At 36.3% G+C, this 20450-nt stretch overlaps 3 protein-coding genes across 3 annotated transcripts; all 3 read left to right on the top strand.

Moving 5' to 3' along the window:
- Positions 1-4056: 4056 nt before the first annotated feature.
- Positions 4057-7575, top strand: LOC135116716 (uncharacterized). The gene is made up of 4 exons (XM_064034167.1): positions 4057-4536; positions 4612-5115; positions 5273-5412; positions 5509-7575. The coding sequence occupies exons 1-4, from the start codon at positions 4519-4521 to the stop codon at positions 5795-5797; spliced, it is 951 nt and encodes a 316-aa protein (XP_063890237.1). The 5' UTR covers positions 4057-4518; the 3' UTR covers positions 5798-7575.
- Positions 7576-7971: 396 nt separating this feature from the next.
- LOC110375245 (cuticle protein 8) lies at positions 7972-8917 on the top strand. Its single transcript, XM_064034331.1, has 3 exons — positions 7972-8227; positions 8307-8533; positions 8626-8917. Exons 1-3 carry the CDS (start codon positions 8216-8218, stop codon positions 8915-8917), a joined length of 531 nt encoding a protein of 176 aa, XP_063890401.1. The 5' UTR covers positions 7972-8215.
- Positions 8918-10573: 1656 nt separating this feature from the next.
- LOC110375257 (uncharacterized) lies at positions 10574-19578 on the top strand. The gene is given in 7 exon segments (XM_064034330.1): positions 10574-10696; positions 10790-11142; positions 11144-11426; positions 13914-14180; positions 14269-14505; positions 18898-19191; positions 19278-19578. Coding segments are annotated over 7 exon segments (1698 nt in total). The 5' UTR covers positions 10574-10684; the 3' UTR covers positions 19530-19578.
- Positions 19579-20450: the final 872 nt, after the last annotated feature.

The following is a 20450-nucleotide window of genomic DNA, read 5'->3' as shown; positions in this document are numbered from 1 at the left end:
ATACGTTAGGATCGGTTTATATACCTTGAGTTTGCATTTGGGCGAGACAAGGTCGACGGGTCACGGAGCGACTGCAAAGATTTTATTTTAAACGCTTTCTATAATAACTAAACAATCAAATAATGTATTCGTTATTGTGAGCAGCTAAGCTGAATATTGTTATAAGTGGAGACTAAGCGCTTTTACCGCATCAAAGAAAAAACGGCCAAGTTTGTGTCAGGCTCGCGCACGAAGGTTTCCGTACCATTATTTATAAAACGGGGAAAAAAATCACGTTTGTTGTATGGGAGCCCCCCAAAAATTTTATTTAATTCTAGTTTTCAGTATTTGTTATTATAGCGGCAACAGAAATACATCATCTGTGAAAATTAAAACAGAGGAGAGAGAACAATAATAACCCTAAAAATGATGCCAGAGTTGCACTATCGATGTTTTCCCTTGATTAAACTTATTGTTAGAAGAGTCCCATATTATTATATTTTATTGCATTGACAATTTTTTCGTGTAATTCTGGCCACGCGGACAAAACACACAATGGGTTTTTGTCTTGCATTTGTCCTGTTTATCAAGAATGATTTTTTGAAACTTTTTCAATATGTATTTATTTTGAAAATCCTTTAAAATCGCAATATTAATTCTATCGTGACGTTGATCTAATCTTCCGTGCACGTTTATGCACGGTTTAATGTCATGGATCTCATCTTGACCTCAAAATACGGTCTATGAACTTAACTCATCTTCATTGCAATATCAATGAGGATGAGTCATTCATTCATAAACCTACTTATATTATATAATTATATTTATTTAATACATACACCTGTTATGTGGTCTGGGTCAATATTTGATTTATACCTAAATCAATTATTTTTAGAACAGGTCAAGATTTTCACCCTGGGATTCTTACAAACTTATTTTTTAGTAATTTGAATTGACTTTTTGTTTCCCACTAATTACATTGACAATGATAACTAACATCTTTTTTTAAGGGTAGATACTGCATCCCTTAAAAACTGTGTTTATTATTTTTTATTTCAGGACTTATGCATGTGCTGCGGGATTTTGCGAAAGAGTTGCCGCGACCCTCGTACATAAAGGGCTTCAGAAGGAACATGATGGGTCAGTAAGAGTGTGACACTCCCTTACGTTGCTAACCCATAGCGGGAGGGGTCATTTGATGATTTCAAATAAAAAGTATGTAAGTACTAGAAGATATATAATAGATCTTAGTGGCGTGCACTTGGAGAGGCCTATGTCCAGCAGTGGACTGCGATAGGCTGATGATGATGATGATGAAGTACTAGAAGAAAACATACGCTCTATTTTACATACAAAAGAACTTAAGAGCTTATCAATAACTGTATTAATATTGAAAGGTTTTGTGACCTACTTTTAAGGTCAGGGTCCCACGTCACTGATTATATTATAGTACTCATTTTGAATATGTTACAATGCATTCGCGCGAATGGACTTATTTGTATGGATCAAGAAAGAAGAGATAGCGGTTTTACATTATTCGGTAACTTGATTGTTTTGTACTAGCGTACCTTGCTCCTAAAAATCTTCTTTGACATAGAGTGTTTACATTGATTAATATTTTTAAATATGCAATTGAAACCGTAGAATATGAACAATACAAGTGGTTACAAAAATCGGTAAGAGATTCAATTCACAAAATTAATATTAAATACCTTTTTATGTCGGTTCAGTTTTTTTTTTGTGATCTTGCATGAAGATTCAATTTCAATAATTTATTCAATAAAAATGAGTACCGTAAAGGCGGGTTACTTTGACCCTAGGGCATAACTTTGGCCCAAATCGAGAAAATGTTAGAACTGTCCGCCGTGTCGCGACCATACAACCGAACGTCGTAGATCCTTCGGTAACTAATAGATGGCGATATAGACGTGTACTTGTGGAACTTTTTTACCGACTCAACTGCACGTCGCTACATGTTCGCGCCATTTGAAATTTTGACACTAACACCGGCGTATTTTTCTGCTGCAAACTTTGATGTGTATTGCTGAATTTTGGTAAGTTTTGCAATTGGATTATTATTTATTTTCTTAGGCATGTATATAGGAGTATGGCAATTGTTTTTTAAAGACGATTTACTTGTGTGTTGGGACTTAAATTACAGATCTAGAAAACCGGTATACATTGACCGCCTTTTCGGGTAACTTTGGACCTGCGGGCCAAAGTAGCTTCTCGTGGAGCTTCACGTCCTCGACTTGATAACCTGGAACTCACGCAAATATTCAAGGCAAGTGTTATCAGTATCCGAGGAAGGAGCCTTTATAACATGCAAGAAAAGAGGTAAGACGTACTGGCGGTGGCCCGCGATTAAAGATGAACAGCTTTATAGTTGGGACCATATAGTACGTAAGATCACCTCCTAAATTTGAAAAAAAAGGGTTCTTCCTCTGTTCCTGAAATGAATGAGTGACAAGAAAAGGTTTTTCAGTAATGTTTGTAATATTAGATTAGATGCTACTTGTAAACGTTGATTCTCATACCTACATTGACTGAAATTGTAATTTTATAAGAATGAAAAGTAAAATATGTCTCCGAAGGTTACCTAATTAATCTAAGATCGTTACGTTAAAGCCGTTTAACATAATATTATTTTAAGTTTTGAAAGTTTGTTAAATTTTTTGAGATATTCTGTAGTGTAATTTTTTTTGAAATATATAAAGGTGATTTAACCTCGTGTTTTAATATTTTGGAATTTTTTTCTTACATTAAACCTCTCCTGGATATTCAATCTTACCGCCCTTGGTGGTTTATTTGGCCCCTGATAGCTGCAAGTGCGATTTTTCACCAATAAAGTTTATGGGATTAAAGTAACCCTTTCCTAAGAATAACTTTGGCCCAAAACTTTTAATAAAAAAAAAAACAAGTTACGCTTATCATATTTCTAAAATACACTTCGCATCTTGTTGATTATATCCTTGAGCTTCTTTATAACTTTTAAGAACACTAAAAAGACAATACCGATACAAACTACAGATAAAATTCATAAATTATTCGAAAAAAATAGCCAAAGTAACCCGCCTCTACGGTATACTGGTTTTTTTATTAAAAAAAAAAAACTTATTTGCCTATACTATTTTCTACAAAAAAAACATAATAGATTTTAATTAAAATGTCAATAATTGTATAATAATAGTAACTATAATGATGGTAACAATCCATTGAACGAAAAATTATATGAAAAGAAAACATCGCTTGCCTTTCATGTCTTGAATCCATTCTATTAGCCTCGAGCGCTGAACCCACACAGTCGTGTCAACAACTTATCTTCTAATATTTATGGTAGTAAGTCTGTAAGCTAATTCGTTTTCGCAACAAACACAATTTATTTAACTAAATTATGATTTATATTTTAATGTAGGAGGTTGACCCGAGACTGGAACTATATTTTTAATGCAGTAAGTTGCTAAAACCTTCTTATGATATTGTATTATTCTTACTTATTACTAGTATGTACAAAATATATTTTTTAAACACGACCACAGTCATAACAAGTAGCTCCTCCGGAAATGAAATCATGGGACATCAAATACGATTTTTAGTTCCATGTCTCAAATAAAGTAAACATATCATTACAAAACAAAACGTAAAATTACTCCATACGTAAACAATGCAGTGTAATATAAGACAATTGGCGTAACTATCATAATTGTTTAGCATAAGATTGACGTAAGCATATTTTCCGGCCAAATAACAAAGGCACAACATGTAAATATTTTATTATTTAATAAATATATCAGTCGGTCTGATACGGGCTAAGTACCTGATCTTTGTAATGTTTATACTCATTGTCATCTGCATAGTAATGACTCATGATAAATTATATTATTACACACTATTATGTGTCCACACCACTAAAACTCCAAACAAGCACACTTAAGACTACCGTTACATAATACTAAAAAAAAGATATGAGAATTTCAAATATTGCAAACATGAGGTATGCTTTTATATTTCACAACTGTATAAAAATTACTTTGTAAAGAAACATAGGTATACCAATCCCTTGAATATTTTGTCAATTCTGAAGTCCGTAACATGTTAATCGTAAAAATACGCAATATTATAATAACATTTGATCGCAATAACATACGAGTATTTCAATCGTTTATCCATAAAACTGTTTTCATTTGAAATTCTTCAGATGAAGCTATGCTTCAGTGACGTAATGACATCCCTTTGAGCGTATGCAAACAATAGGTGGAAATAGAATAATAGCGTATTCTTTGACATCATTGGATGTGAATGAAAACATTGTTCTAAATGTATGTGGCCAGTTGTATTTCCGAACCAGTCAGCACACACACTGCGCGCGCGCTGAACCGAGACAATACCGTTTGTCTTCAAATAGTGTTTAATAAAAGTGAAAGAAAACTTGTTTTTTAACAACAAATAATTACTTGCAAACAGTTTAATTTTATCAAAGTGTTCAACAGAAGAATTAAATAAGTGTTTGTTCTGGATATCAATACAGCCTGTTCCAACATGATGACTACTTACAAGGTAACATTTACTTAAAACTAAATAGAAATCCTAATCATGACTTTAGTTTGGACTTAATGAAGTATAAATTTTCAGGTTTTAACAATAATCACATTTTCATTACTTACGGTATGTGCAACGAATAAGAAAATGCTAAAGCCTAAACAGGAACGAGGTGAACCAAGATTTATTAGACACGATATTCCTATGAACTTTAAACGAGGCCATAATTATCCCAGTACTGTTAGTCCGATAGAACCGGCAGAACTTGTAGCGAGCCCTTACCAGAATCTGCAGTATGCACCTCTTCATGGACGAATCAGTCATAGAAATAAAAATGCAGCAGCGGAATATACAAAAGTTACGCCTACTCTGAGTGCCGTACCCTTGGGACCAACTGAACCATTTCAATCAAACGTCAGAAGTTCGTATGCTAAGGCCCATTTGGAGCCACGTATTGTATCAGGTCAACTTTCGGATACAATGAAATGCTACAATCCAGGATATAATATGGATATATTTTCTTCTGTCAGCCGAAGTCCAGGCCACAATGCTGTATATAGAGACTTGACAGGAATAATTCCAAGCGACAAATTCAAGGTAAGCAATATAATTTGAGTGGATATAATAATTATAACTATTTTAATATCAGTTGAATCAAATAACGTGGTTCATCTTGCTATATGCAGATAAATGCGTATGCACTTTCAGTAAATACAGCGATAAGAAATACTTACAGAACTATGAATTATTTCAGGAGGACTATCTGATACCCAAACCTTTCGGATACCCAAATGCTTATCCTTTGACTACGACAATGATGCCTTTTGATCTTCCTGAGACTGTGGCCAAGCCCTTCAGTATACCCAGCCAGCATTACGTTCTAAATCCAAATATGTAAGTTATTCGTACTTATTTTTATCACCAATGTTTTATTTTTAATTTTTCCATAACTCCGAAAAGCTTGAACATGTTTTTTTTTTATTATTACAGATTGGATACAGGGTCAGAAGTAGAAAAAATAAAGCGTCAATATTCACCGTTCGCAAAGCTCCACAGATTACACCTTAACATTGCCAGAGTGTACAGTCCTGGACAAACGCCTCCCAAGTCTCCAGCGTTTGCCGACACTTACTCACTTAACTTTGGCAGACTACCGGTCCATTCACAAGCATACATCCCACCAGTTTTTCAAGCTTTACCAGTTCAAAAAACTTTGCTATTCCCAATCAAGAACAACCAAAAAATCTTTCATGTCCGAATGGCAGAAAACATTCCATAGATAAGATTTTAAATTATGTATAATACGAGTATCTGTTACTTATATATTATAAGTTACTGTTATTTATTTATATAATTATATCGATCATCATTGCTGATGAAAGCTGAGATATGTTTGGTGATCATTAGAATTGCCGAATCGATATTTTAATTTAGCCTGCCAGGCCACATTTCCAGCCTAAAAAAATAGTTTAGTATATCGTACGATTTATTTATTTGCATTAAAACGACAGACACTACAACAAAGTTGTGATTTAATATTTTTATACATCGTTTGTACAAAGTTTAATAAGTAGATATTTTTTTAATATTACTTTTTATTTAAAGGACCTTTTGTATTTCATTTTACATATTTTTTGTGATGACTAATTATATGAGTTTAGATTCGGCTTTAGATTCGGTTTCTATCATCGACTGATGACCGACGTCATTTGATGATGCAAACCTGTATTGTTGGCTGGAGTTTGATTATTGTCAACTAATGTGATTGATGTTGATACTTGTGATGAACAAACATCTATTGGAATCGTGCGCGCCAAATGAACAGTGAAATCTTGGGAAACCTCGCTAACTGGTAGAAACTCACAACCTCACATCAACCTATTGCGATTGGAGATTGAAATTTGAAATAACTTAATGCCAAATCTCAATCTCAGACATCAAATCAACAGATAGAATATTGGGTACACTCTTAATTCGAATGATGTCAGATTCAACGTTGGCTTACGGTTGCCGATTTATGTATTTAGATGTATGTTGAAATCCCGGGTCGGGCCGAAATCGCTTTGTGGGTTTTCTAAAACTTTCACAAAGCATCCCTTAGTTGGAAGTTGGTGATTGATTCACCCGTGCATCGGAAAGCACGTTAATGTCGGTCCTGTGCCTGATCTCTCTCCGGTCCCATGGACCAAAGGAATAGTGAGTGCACTTGTGTCTGCGCAAATGCTCGTGCACTATCATTTGTCCTGCGCAGCTGGCTGATCTCCTTATATGAGAACAGCCGCCGTGGTCGAAATCGACCGTGGACGCCATTATTATGTTGAAATACATGTAAAACCATTTCTAAGGCGCGTTCCGCTGCGATAGATGTGCGTTCGCCATTACTCCTTGTTTGTAAATAGGGTAATAATATTTCTTTTCTGCACAGAAATGGGTATGTAAATAATTAAAGTGGATTGGGAGGGTGTATAGTTTATAATTGAAATATGAAAATATTATACAGAACAGTATTCTGATGTCAGTTTAATATTTTCTGTTAAGCAGTGGAGTTATCTAGTAAATATTTTATGAACTTGGCTAGACAATAATAGTGTACTTAATTACTTTTAGTATGTAAGGAATCAGATATTTTAAGATAATAATTTATGGGTTTGTAAATAAGTCACCTTAAATAGTTTTTTTAAGAAATTTCCAAATATATTTTTTATGCACATTGACTCAAAACACACGTACTAAGTTACTGTGTTTTCTGATTCATGCTTTAATAATTGAATTGCGTTGTTGCTTTTTAAAGATTGGGTTAAAGTTTTGTTATGTTTTACGAGTACCAAAATAATAACCAACCAAAAAGAATACATGTTGTTTTACATTGTAATCGGTATAATTAAATTTCTTTAAAGGTACGTTTCGCTCTTCTTAAATATTCCTCAAAAGTCATGAAGTACGATGAGGCTGTTTCACTGAGACACAGCGCTTGTTGCTGCTAAACAATTGAGTATCAAAACAAAAATATCTAAACAAGAGTAAGAACAATAGCTGCACAGATAAAATTACAATGCCCTTCCGTGAGACAATAGAAATCATAATAAACAACATGAACAAAAATATGTATTGAGACCGACTTCACACCGATGTTATTCATCAAGACCAATCGTTAATCCACGCGAAAAATGACAGCCAGAAATATTTGCTGAGCGTGTTTTTATTTAGAAGATATTATAATGTTTTTTAGGAATAGGTAATCAAGTTAAAAATGCCTCTTTAGTCTATATTTAAGTCTATATTTAATAGATAAAACATACTTTTTATACAAAAGCCGGCTGCGGACTATTCTATGTCTCGTTAGTTTACCTATGTAGGAGGTCCTCATACCGCGATTGCTCAATAGGTTTCTGTCTTTTCTGTTCTCCTTAGTCAGTTTAGTTACTAGTCATGGCGGCTGTATTTTCGATTTTTACGTATTTATTTATTTATTATCATCACGATATCCATTTCTACTTGTGTATGATATTTACATATATTCATACTTATTATCTAGTGAAAGTAATAGCGAATGTCTGTTATGTCAAACCTATCTAAATATTATGACCTGGACAAGGTCGTTTAGTTGCTCTAGTTGGACGGCAAACTGATATAAAAATATTGCACAGTATGTCCTGAGTATCAGTCACTGATTGTACACAGAAGACAAATCAACAAAATGTTCTCTAAAGTAAGTACTACATCTGGTAGCGGTGCATGGTATAGTTGAGATAAAAACAGGAATAATAATAACATGATTATTTTTTCAGATCGTAGCTCTCTGTGGTTTGGTGGCGGTGTGCCAGGCAGGTCTGCTGCCCGCCCCCGTTCACTACTCCTCCGCCGCCGCTGTCTCCTCGCAGAACATCGTGCGTCACGACCAGCCCGCCGTACACGCTGCCCCCGTAGCCTACCACGCTGCCCCCGCCGCGGTCGCTTACCATGCTGCTCCTGCTGTAGCCTACCATGCTGCCCCCGTCGTCGCCCGCGCTGAAGAGTTCAATGTAAGTGTGCATTGCCACTTATTTATATTAGGCCTTTTTTTTATTTAAAAATATATTAAAAAAAAAATACAATTTTTTATTACAGGCTCACCCCAAAATTACAACTACTCTGTGCTGATCACACCGGTGACAACAAGTCCGCAGTTCGCGACGATGTTGTGAAGGACTCTTACTTCCACGAAGCTGACGGCTCCATCAGGACCGTGGAGTACTCCGCTGACGACCACCACGGTTTCCGCTGTGGTGCACAACACCGCCCTACCGCCGCCCCTGTGCTCGTGAAGGCCGCTCCGCGCCGTCGCGCCCGCCCACCATTAAGATACCTGACTGAAAAACGCATGAATATTGTTTTCTACAAAACTATGTTGATAGTGTAAATAAGTTACTATTTATTGCAATATACGAATAAGTTCGATAAACATGTTGTATATCAATTCATCGAAACCTAATATCCCAAATTGGTAACTTTCATGGAGGAAGAAAAATGTGCGAAGATGTCATAAAGAAGGTAGGGCAAGAGCCTTCTTGGCTGTTATTGCAAACAGATACCTGCTTCTAAAGAAATTTGAACTAAGGCACGACGAATTAACGAAAGTAATATAGTCTTTGAATAATCTTAGAAGAGAAATCGGTCAGTTTGTTGCCGCAATTCATAGTTGAAACAGAACAAAACTAGAAAAATATAGTTGAACCAGCGGACTTAATTGCATACCGACATTTTAAGGATAAAGATACTTCACGATCGCATGATGCGGATTCTTACGTTCATATATAGTTCTATCTACAACATAATTAATAATCTGTTATTATAATATGCCTCAGAAGTTAGAAAAGACTCGTCAAATATTAGTATAATATCGTTAAGCTTAAAACGTACTATTTTGCTGTATATTCTTTGGTCTGTTTATCGATTGATTGAATTCGACTACAGGTATTATTATCAATTCAATATCAGCTATCATCAAAAGATAAAGCCATTTTTCGCAAAGAAACTTGTATTAAGTAATGTTCCTAAATACTGCACCAAATAGAAAAATCTTATACTTACAATAGAAAATTATTGAAATGTTCTCAACCACTTTATGAATTTAATATACTCTGCAAATATGGATTAGTCGTTTGATTTGTAAAATGTTTGTTGGCTACAGAAACTGTTCACATTTATGTATGTTTAGTCCTAGATATTCATTTTTGGAGAAGATTTCATCACGTCCAATATTTTACCCGGCCAGTGAAAGAGGCTTCGCTAATTTTTAAATACCCATGCAGCCGATCCCAGCCAATATTATTTGTATATTTAGCAGCACCTGGTTTTCCCGTAGTTCATTAACTTCCCGTGTCAATTTCGTCCCGGCCCTGAAGTATTATGTTATTCGGGGATAGTGTACATTTCTAACAGTGTAAAAAATAACCTTTATTGTACAGACGAATAAAAAATATTTCATCTTGGTAACATCAGTATAGTTATCTGCAGAGTAACGGCAATCTATGAAATTCGTCTATGTCTATTAATCCTAAGTAGGTATGCAGTGCCTAAAATGGCTGAGATATGTGTGAAATAAATAGCTCACAAAAAATATACCATTTTACTTGGAAAAAAATATAAATAAGATGGTGAAATAAGATCCTTAATCCAATGAAGACTTCAACGGAAAAAATTATGTAAAAAAACATTAAGAAAACACCCCTATTGAGAGCATTACGATTCGGATAGGTGAGTGTGCAGACGAAGCAAAGCGGAGTTAATCCCTCAGAAAAAACAAATAAATAATTGTAGCCTCCGTGTTGTTCCCATCAGGACTAGTTTTAAATAAATCGTAAAGTATAAAAATGCAGGTCTTATTCTGGTTTCAAATCAACGAACCTGGACTTCTTATCCGTCATATTTATCGATATCTGTCTAATATTAATTCTATGTTATAGTTAAATGACATTCCACTTATGAAACTTCTTGCAATCAACGATGTACCTTCAGTGAACGTATTGATAGTGTGACCATATAACCTGAAGCAAGGTCGCCTAAAGCTTGTTTGACAACTTCCACTACTTATACTAGAATTAGTTAATACGCAACATGCCGTTATAAATAGATAAGCTCCAAAATATAGATTATCACTTCACCTTTTGATCACAAAAGTATCAACATGTTCTCCAAAGTAAGTTGAAAATTGTATTATTGAAAATATATTTGACGCATATAAAAATTGTTAAAGTGATATTTTATAATCGGTGTTTTTATTAATTTTCAGATCGTAGCTCTGTGCGCCTTCGTGGCCGTGGCCCAGGCTGGTCTCCTGGCGGCTCCCGCCCACTACTCCTCCGCCGCCGCGGTGTCCTCCCAGAGCATCGTGCGTCACGATGAGTCTCATGCCCAGGCCGCTCCCCTGGCTAAGATCGCCGTAGCTGCTCCCGTGGCTAAGATCCTGGCTGCTCCCGTCGCCTACCACGCTGCCCCTGCCCCCGTCGCCTACCACGCCGCCCCTGCCCCCGTCGCCTACCACGCCGCTCCTGCCTCCATCGCCTACCACGCCGCCCCGGCCCCCGTTGCCTACCAAGCCGCCCCAGCCCACATCGCCTACCACGCAGCCCCCGTCGCGGGTCCTCGCCGAGGAAATCGCTCACCCCAAGTATGAGTACACATACTCGGTTGCTGACAGCCACACCGGCGACAACAAGTCCCAGCAGGAGTCCCGCGATGGAGATGTTGTGAAGGGCTCTTACTCCTTCCTCGAAGCTGACGGCTCCGTCAGGACTGTCGAGTACACTGCTGATGACCACAACGGCTTCAACGCGGTGGTACACAACAGCGCTCCCACTGCCGCCCCCGTACATGTCAAAGCTGCCCCCCTTCTCCTGAAGGCTGCTCCCGCCCTCCAGTACTACCATCATTAAAAAGCCAAAGTTGTTCTAGGTGTATAATATTGTTGTTAACTATGTGCTAAATACAGAAGAAATTCGATACTTACAGCATTTAATTTACCCTTTGAGAATCCGATCCGATATTTATATTTGAGCTATTGTAATGGTTGACGAAACAGATGTGATATCAGAATTAATTTATAATATTATTTCAATGTCTTAATTAACTGCCTTATTAATATTCCGTTGAATGTTTAGGCATTCCACTCAAGGTGATATACAAATCTCTAATCTTTCCTAGATTAGTTTAGAAATTGCATAAATTAGTAGTCGATATGATTAGAAATGGACCTTATGAGTACATTATATATTTTTTTACTAAAATAGTTTGGCCAGCTATTTTTAGCCAACCTACCAGCGCATATATTATTTATTTGATATATTACAGACATATAACACTTTTCATCCAATAAACATGTGGGCCAAGGTCGTTTCCCATTAGATCTTAGACTATTTGCGTGATATTTGAACTTTGATTGAACTATGACACACACCTTTTATAGAGTAGAATAGAATAGAATAGAATATTTTTTATTTGTATATACAGGGTTACTGGTAAGTAGACCGCATCCTTTCAGGAGGTGATAGTACTGGTCAATACGGACAAATTTGACCATGGCATACACTGGGCAAAAGTTAACCCGTTTCAAGATAATCGAATTTCAAGATCAGTCGTCTAGGTACACGTATAAATTTTCATTATTAGTCAAAAGTCTCGTTTTTGTGGATTTTTGTGTGTTTTTGGATAGAAGATGAATCATTTCATAATAACAAACTATAAAACTGTACAAATCACAGAGGAAATTATAGCGAACAGCAATTACTTTTTTAGTAGATATTTTCTCAAAAATATTACTCTTCATTTTTTTGTGCAGAATACTTAAAAAACATCTACATTTATCTAGCTATCCAAAAAGCCACAAAACACACAAAAATCCGCAAAAACGAGACTTTTATTTAACTATTAATAAAAATGTATACGTGTACCTAGACGACTTGTAAAGAAAAGATCTTAAAATTCGATTATCTTGACTGCTGTATCCCAGGGTCAAATTTGTCCGTATTGACCACTATCTGGATGCTCTGATCTAACCCTAATATATCATCAACTCATACAATTACTTATAATTATATCAAGATAAAGTAAGTATAAACAAAGTCAGTTATGCATATTTTTAAAATATGCATAACTGACTTTCAGTTATGCATATTTTTAAACCTTTACGATTATTCCGACTGATTACTTCTCAATTTCCTTCCCATTAATAGAATTTTATAATAATGTATTTATATGGACTTTTCGTTCTTGGTCTTTCTGCAAAATTAAGATATTTTTTTCAAAAGCAATTGCTAGTCTAGAAGTAACTGATCGTTTTGGGTACTCACCTATCATACGTTATTTAGCTAACATGAAGGCGCCTGACCTACTTATTTATGGCACCTCCGTTAATCTTCCCATCACCTATTAACAGTAAAATTCATAGATTTAAAAATCGTGTACAAAAGAACCAAGGAGGTTGGTAACTGCTTAACCGGCTTTTAATGTGTAATGTCTCAAAAATAGACTTGTTTAATGGCTAAATGTGTGTGTAACAGTCTATTTGTATTCAGACCGTTAATTTTTTTTTTAAATATACTTAGGATGCAAACTATCCAACATCGTTGGATCTATTCACTGATGAATTAATTCCGCATTGGTGTTTTATTGTATGTTTAGATAGAAACATGAAATTCATTTTAAGCAAAAGGTGTCAAATTAAAGGTGAAAATATAGCGCGTGATATCAGCTTTAAACGCACTATAAAGTTGTGTTTTAAATTATTGCGTCCTGGGCTGGCTTGCTCTCACTTTTTTAAATTTTTATATAACAAGAGAACCAATCAGACTGATTTAAAAAAACTATAGATATATACCTATTTAAAGTATAATTACTTACGTTTTAACGAAATACACTTATAATATTGACTAATATAGATAACTAACATCAGAACTGTCATCATTGGCCTTTTACATCTATGTATAAAAGATGATTTAAGCTGCATCCGTGTCAAGTTAATACGAATGAAATGCCTTAATATTCAATTCGTATTCACGAAAGTAAACATTTACTTTTCATTTACAAATACAATTTTCGGACAAATTTATGAAAAAGGAAGAAAGCACTGTATTAATTCGCCCTATTGTTTTGGAACCTTGAAGTGAAAGGGTGACTCGCAAAACCGACGCTGCGTAAGGTTGCAAGAAATCTAGTTTGACGACCTCTACGGCCTACACTCAATCAACTGTCAACTGGTATAAAAACCAAATGCACAAATCGAAATCTATCATTAAGCATTTGATCACTCAAGTAGATATCTCAAAATGTTCTCCAAAGTAAGTACCTACTACACCTAGCAAACACGAATGGTGTAAGGATTAAAGACAGGAATTATCATAACATGAGTATTTTTCCAGATCGTAGCTCTCTGTGGTTTGGTGGCGGTGTGCCAGGCAGGTCTGCTGCCCGCCCCCGTGCACTACTCCTCCGCCGCCGCTGTCTCCTCGCAGAACATCGTGCGTCACGACCAGCCCGCGCAGCACGTGGCCGTCGCCGCCCCCGTCGCCTACCATGCTGCTCCCGCCGTCGCCTACCACGCCGCCCCTGCCGTTGCCTACCATGCCGCTCCTGCCCCAGTTGCCTACCATGCTGCACCCGTCGTAGCCCATGCTGAGGAGTTTGACGTAAGTTAAAAGTACTCAAGGAACATAACACAATTTTATCCTCCACAGTTTTGTCATGAAGTTATATCTCATTTTTTTTAAATCACAGGCTCACCCCAAATACGAGTACAACTACTCTGTTGCTGACGGTCACACCGGTGACAACAAGTCCCAGCAGGAGGTCCGCGACGGAGATGTTGTGAAGGGCTCTTACTCCTTCCACGAAGCTGACGGCTCCATCAGGACCGTGGAGTACTCCGCTGACGACCACCACGGTTTCAACGCTGTGGTGCACAACACCGCGCCTACCGCCGCCCCTGTGCTCGTGAAGGCTGTGCCCGCTTACGTCGCACCTGCAAACTACTACCACCACTAAACGAGACCAAAAATTTTCCTTAGCAAATTAAACTATAGTTCTTATTTGGATCTTTTTTTTACAAATCTGGTACACATACGGCGAATAAAATAGGACACCGTTAAAATTATAACCCTAATTAATGTTTCTGAACGTTTAGAATTAGTTTTAACAAATATGATGACCCTAAGAAGAATGAATGACAAGTTGATACAGTAGTCAAGCATTCAGCAGCTGCTAAGATGAGATTTGATAAGACTGGTGTTATGAAATCCAGTTGCAGTTCTCTAAATAAGTGAAATTGCCAAGAGAATCTCCTAAATTTTTATTTTTCTCAAAGATTTCGATATCAAAGACTACAGTTGAGTTGGAAGGTAAAACTTTTCCCCTCAAATAAAAGTTAATGTAAATACAGTTATAACAACAACTATATAAATTATTCATCTTAATCAATGAATGAATTCTTACTTTTAATAATTCATTAATAAATTAATGATTGATGACAAATTTTGGTTTATATCTAGGTACTTCTATACTAATATTATAAAGAGGAAAACTTTGTTTGTTACCCGACTGCCAAAGAAGGAGGGTAATGTTTTTCGAGTGTATGTAAGTATGTAAGTATGTATGTATGTCTGTTCCTTTGTGACCTCCTGTAGCCTAAACGGCTTGATGGATTTTGAAGTATGAGGTATCGTTAGATTTGTCTTGATTACGGGAGTGTCATAGCATTTTATCCTAAAGTCCCACGGGATATTTTTCTAAATTTCCTTTAAAAAATATGTATGCGGTATCATTAGATTCATTTCAATCACGGGAGTAATTAATATAGGATACGTTTTTCTCAAAATTCCACACGGAACATGTTAATTCTGCGTCAACGCAAAGCAACTCATGCGTTAGCAAGCAAAAGCGATTCTTTGGCGATACAATCACGTCGTCTTGATCAAATGCATGAACGTCGTCTTGATCGTCTTGAACGTCGCATTGGCGGTAAATTTATGTTGCGGAGTAACATCACTCGTAATCTAAAGCCAAATGTCGTCGAAATAATTTAAAATGGTACTTACATATACATAGTCTTCTACATCTACAACATTTTCGTTAAATAAAAAACTAAAAAGTTATAAATAAAAGAATTATTATTAAAAAACAAACCCGACTGCACACTAAAAGAGTAAAACAAGCCCCACAATAATATTGATCAATACAACTTTACTGAATATAATTTATAAGATGAAAGCATCATCGCAGGCGGGGACCACCTTGACCGCCACCAACGAAAATTCTGCTAAATGGTGCACAACCCAAATGACTATAAATGAGCCTCTGTTGGTCCCCGCCTGCGATGCTTTCCATCAATATTTATAAATTATATTCAGTAAAGTTGTATTGATCAATATTATTGTGGGGCTTGTTTTACTCTTTTTTTAGTGTGCAGTCGGGTATTTTGTTTTTTTAATTTGTTTGTTTGTTTGTAATGAATACGCTCAAAAAGTACTGGACCGTTTTTTTAAATTCTTTCACCATTCGAAAGCTACATTATCCACGAGTAACATAGGCTATATTTTATCCCGGTACGGGCGGCAGTTACCACTGGACGCGGGTGAAACCGCGGGAAAACGGCTTGTATGTGTATAAACAGTTTTATCATTATTGTACACCTAAAGATAAGTGGGCACTCAAGTGAAGTATAGTATCCTCGAAATCATGAAAATGCAAAATGTTTTAAATCAACTTATTTGTCAAGTCACAAACTTTCTTACTATAGAAGAAACTAAATAATAATTATCCGAATAAGGAATGATAAGTTGATACAATAGTCAAGCATTCAGCAGCTGCTAAGATGAGATTTGAGAAAGACACACTGTTTCTGTCTCTGGGATCCTAACCGTGCCCGATATCGGTGGCAACCTATTTTTTATATTTTTAAATGTTTTTATTTTTATATTTAAAAATGTAATTTATATGTTCAAAAATAAATAAATGGATAATAATATCCTAATAATCTGAAGATTATTAAATTCTTATCCAAACTAATATTATAAATGCGAAAGTAACTGTCTGTCTGTCTTTTCTTCACGCCTAAACTACTGAACCGATTTGTGTGAAATTTGGTACAGACATAGTTTGAAACTTGAGAAAGGGCATCCAAACTAATATTATAAACGCGAAAGTAACTCTGTCTGTCTGTCTGACTGTCTTTTCTTCACGCCTAAACTACTGAACCGATTTGTGTGAAATTTGGTACAGACATAGTTTGAAACTTGAGAAAGGACATAGGATAGTTTTATTACAAAAAAAAAAATATTCCGGACATATAGCGCCATCTATTGGTCAAATCAAAAATCTGCTGGTAGTCACTATTCCACGCGAACGAAGTTGCGGCCAAAAGCTAGTAAACTTATAAACTATGCAATTACTAAGTCATAATTGCAATATATCTAAATAAATAACTATATTGCAATTTGTAATTTTAGATGTTAGTCTTGTTAAGCATATTAAATAGTGAATTATCTAGTTTTAAGTTGATTTGCTGCGACCTAACAGGTTAATATATATGTTACGGGTAATGCTAGAAGGTGGAGTAAACCTAGGTTTACCCGGGTTGACTTAGTATTACCCAAGCTTCTTGGGTAAAGTCCGAATAATAAGTAAAATACATTTTAATTCGGGGTTTACCCATGCTTACCTAAGTCTACCCAACTCTGACTGGGTAATGTTAAAAATTTGTATAATTAATTAGTGAAATGAAAATCCAAGATCATTTTAAACATTTATAATTTAAAAAAACATATACAGGCTATCGTAATCGCTTGAAGAGCATAAACTTAATAGCTTTAATAGAAAAAAAACTAATAACGGTCGGTGTTGTTCAAATTGAAATTATTTATTTGAGCAACATAAACTGCTGTGACATTTAAAATTGCTCAATTTTCCTGCAGCTTTGCATGAACACTTCTTTGTGGCACATTCTGTTTTGCAATTAAACCTTTTTAGAGTAACGCCACGGGCTCGAAAATTACGCAACACCTAACATTACCCAGTCAGACTTGGGTAGACCTAGGTGAGCATGTGTAAACCCCGAATGTAAAATTTATTTTACTTATTATTCGGACTTTACCCAAGAAGCCTGGGTAATACTAAGTCAACCCGCGTAAACCTAGGTTTACTCCAACTTCTAGCTTTACCCGTAACATATACCTACATGGGATAAGGATGCATATCTGTAACACTATACATTTTTGCAAAAAATAAATAATAATCATGTTGGGATACTAAGTATGTCTTCTCAAAAATGAAACACTTTATAGACTTTAAACTTGAGTTTATTCCTTTAGGTCGGTCGATGGCAAAATAGAACTCAACTCTACTTAAAATCCACTTAAAATCATTTATTGAAACTTAGGTGCAGAACAGCACATTATGAACGTAAAAAAAATTCAGTCCCCAAAACGCCACTCTTCACCACTTCCTATGTATTTTTGTAACTAACTCCCCAGCAACACATGTCTGTCTGTAGGTAAGAATAATCTTACAAAAATGTTGTATAATATACATTGATAATAAGAAAAAAAATACAAAATCCAATCTATTATAAAGGTGTTATTTTCTATTTAAACTACATATATTTATGAGTAGCATTTCTTTCTCAAGAACTCGTCTTTGAGATTCGACGGAGAACCAAAATAACTAGTCACACCATTCTATCCTATACAGCACAAAGTTCCTATTTATTTAATGTGTAAATTAGAATCAGTAAATTAAAAAGCCTGCTCTGATTAGTCCAAACTCCAAAGACATAAACTCAAATGTAATATGCACTGTAATCCAGCCATAACTACCTAAACGTCATAATAATTGTGATATCTACCTTAAAATATGATTTCCTAGATAGAAACCTCCACAATGTTCGCCTTTGGGTCATAAACAATTGTTAATATTTTACTTATGAGAATAGCTTTTACTTCTAACAAGAATAGTTTGCCAATTAGTGAATGGTCCGAGTCTATAGTCCGAGAAATTTTTGACCCAGAGTAAGGTCAGCGTAAAGCTCGTTCTACGACTTGTATTACATGAACTTGATCAACTGTCGACTAGTATATAAACTAAATCTATTAGTTCAAATTTATCACTCATTGTCTGATCACACAAGTGAAACAATATGTTCTCTAAAGTAAGTTGATATTAACTTCATTCAAAATTAAATATATTATTTATTATTAATATTTTAGTTGCAATTAATCTTAAATTGGCATTACTACAAATAGTATTATTTTGTTTTTCCAGATCGTAGCTCTCTGTGGTTTGGTGGCGGTGTGCCAGGCAGGTCTGCTGCCCGCCCCCGTGCACTACTCCTCCGCCGCCGCTGTCTCCTCGCAGAACATCGTGCGTCACGACCAGCCTGCCCAGCACGTGGCCGTCGCCGCTCCCGTCGCCTACCACGCTGCTCCCGCCGTCGCCTACCACGCCGCCCCTGCCCATTACTCCTCTGCCGCCGCTGTGTCCTCCCAGAACATCGTGCGTCACGACCAGCCCGCCTTACACGCTGCCCCCGTAGCCTACCACGCCGCCCCCGCCCACGTCGCCTACCACGCAGCCCCCGCTGTCGCTTACCACGCCGCCCCTACCGTCTCCTACCACGCCGCTCCCGTCGTTGCTCATGAAGAGTTCGACGTAAGTTGATACATCTATAAATTTTGAATTACTGATCTGAACTTAAAAATTATTCTTTATTTTACACTACTTTCTTTTCATCACAGGCTCACCCCAAATACGAGTACAACTACTCTGTTGCTGACGGTCACACCGGTGACAACAAGTCCCAGCAGGAGGTCCGCGACGGAGATGTTGTGAAGGGCTCTTACTCCTTCCACGAAGCTGACGGCTCCATCAGGACCGTGGAGTACTCCGCTGACGACCACCACGGTTTCAACGCTGTGGTGCACAACACCGCCCCTACCGCCGCCCCTGTGCTCGTGAAGGCCGCTCCCGCCCACTACTACCACCACTAGAACTAAATAAATAAATATTTATTTAAAATTATAAAATTCCTCAAAATGTTTGCCTTTTACTAAGCTTTCAACGTAAAAAATATTATTGTGTTTGTAACACACTTGTATTTCGTTCATGATGATAACAAACAAATATAGGTACTTATATTAAATTGGAATCCCACACTGAAGTCTAAACAGTCAACCTACAGTTGACCCGATGGCGATGGTTGGAAAAAATATAATATTATTTAAGAAAATCATGAATTTAGGGCCCCCATGCAAAATGGCGATGCGATGCAACAGATGAGACAGAGATGACTAAATAGATATAAAAGAAAAAAAAAATTCTGGGCTCATTCATTTATAACGACTGTGAATTCTGATGGTAACTATTTTACTCGAAAGTACAAGTTCTCAACCGGTCAACAACTAAAAAAGATAACTTTTTGATTATTTTACAATGAGAATGTCTTCATTTGAAAAGCTTTCGAGTTTATTATCACTAAATGTCTTTTAAGAGGGGCGTCACCAAGTATGACGTAATATCGCAGGAATTTGCAATACGAAATAGATCGGACGTTCTTGAGATACATTCGTGAGAGTTAGCAGATATTTACGATGCGATGCGAGTTCGCAGTTTTTTGTGGGACCCCTAAATCAAAATAGTCGGTCTGATACGGCCAAATACCTAATCGTTGTTATGTTCGTACTACGGATTCATCTTCCAACTAAAAGGTAGCAGTGCGCGAGTACTTTTAGGCTGAAAAAGAAACCTAACCACGAACAAGAGATCACGGATATAAGGTATATAATCTCGACATTGCCGTGGAAGGCAAATCTAGAACAGTAGTGGATACTGTGGGCATACTCCAATTTATAGTGACGATACACTTATTTCTTCGTCTTATGTACTACATCTATGTACTCCCTATACATATA

The sequence above is a fragment of the Helicoverpa armigera genome, chromosome 4 (assembly GCF_030705265.1).
Source record: "Helicoverpa armigera isolate CAAS_96S chromosome 4, ASM3070526v1, whole genome shotgun sequence".
Lineage (NCBI taxonomy): Eukaryota > Metazoa > Arthropoda > Insecta > Lepidoptera > Noctuidae > Helicoverpa > Helicoverpa armigera.
Note: the sequence above shows the minus strand (reverse complement) of the source record. Positions and strands in the feature narration are given on the sequence as shown.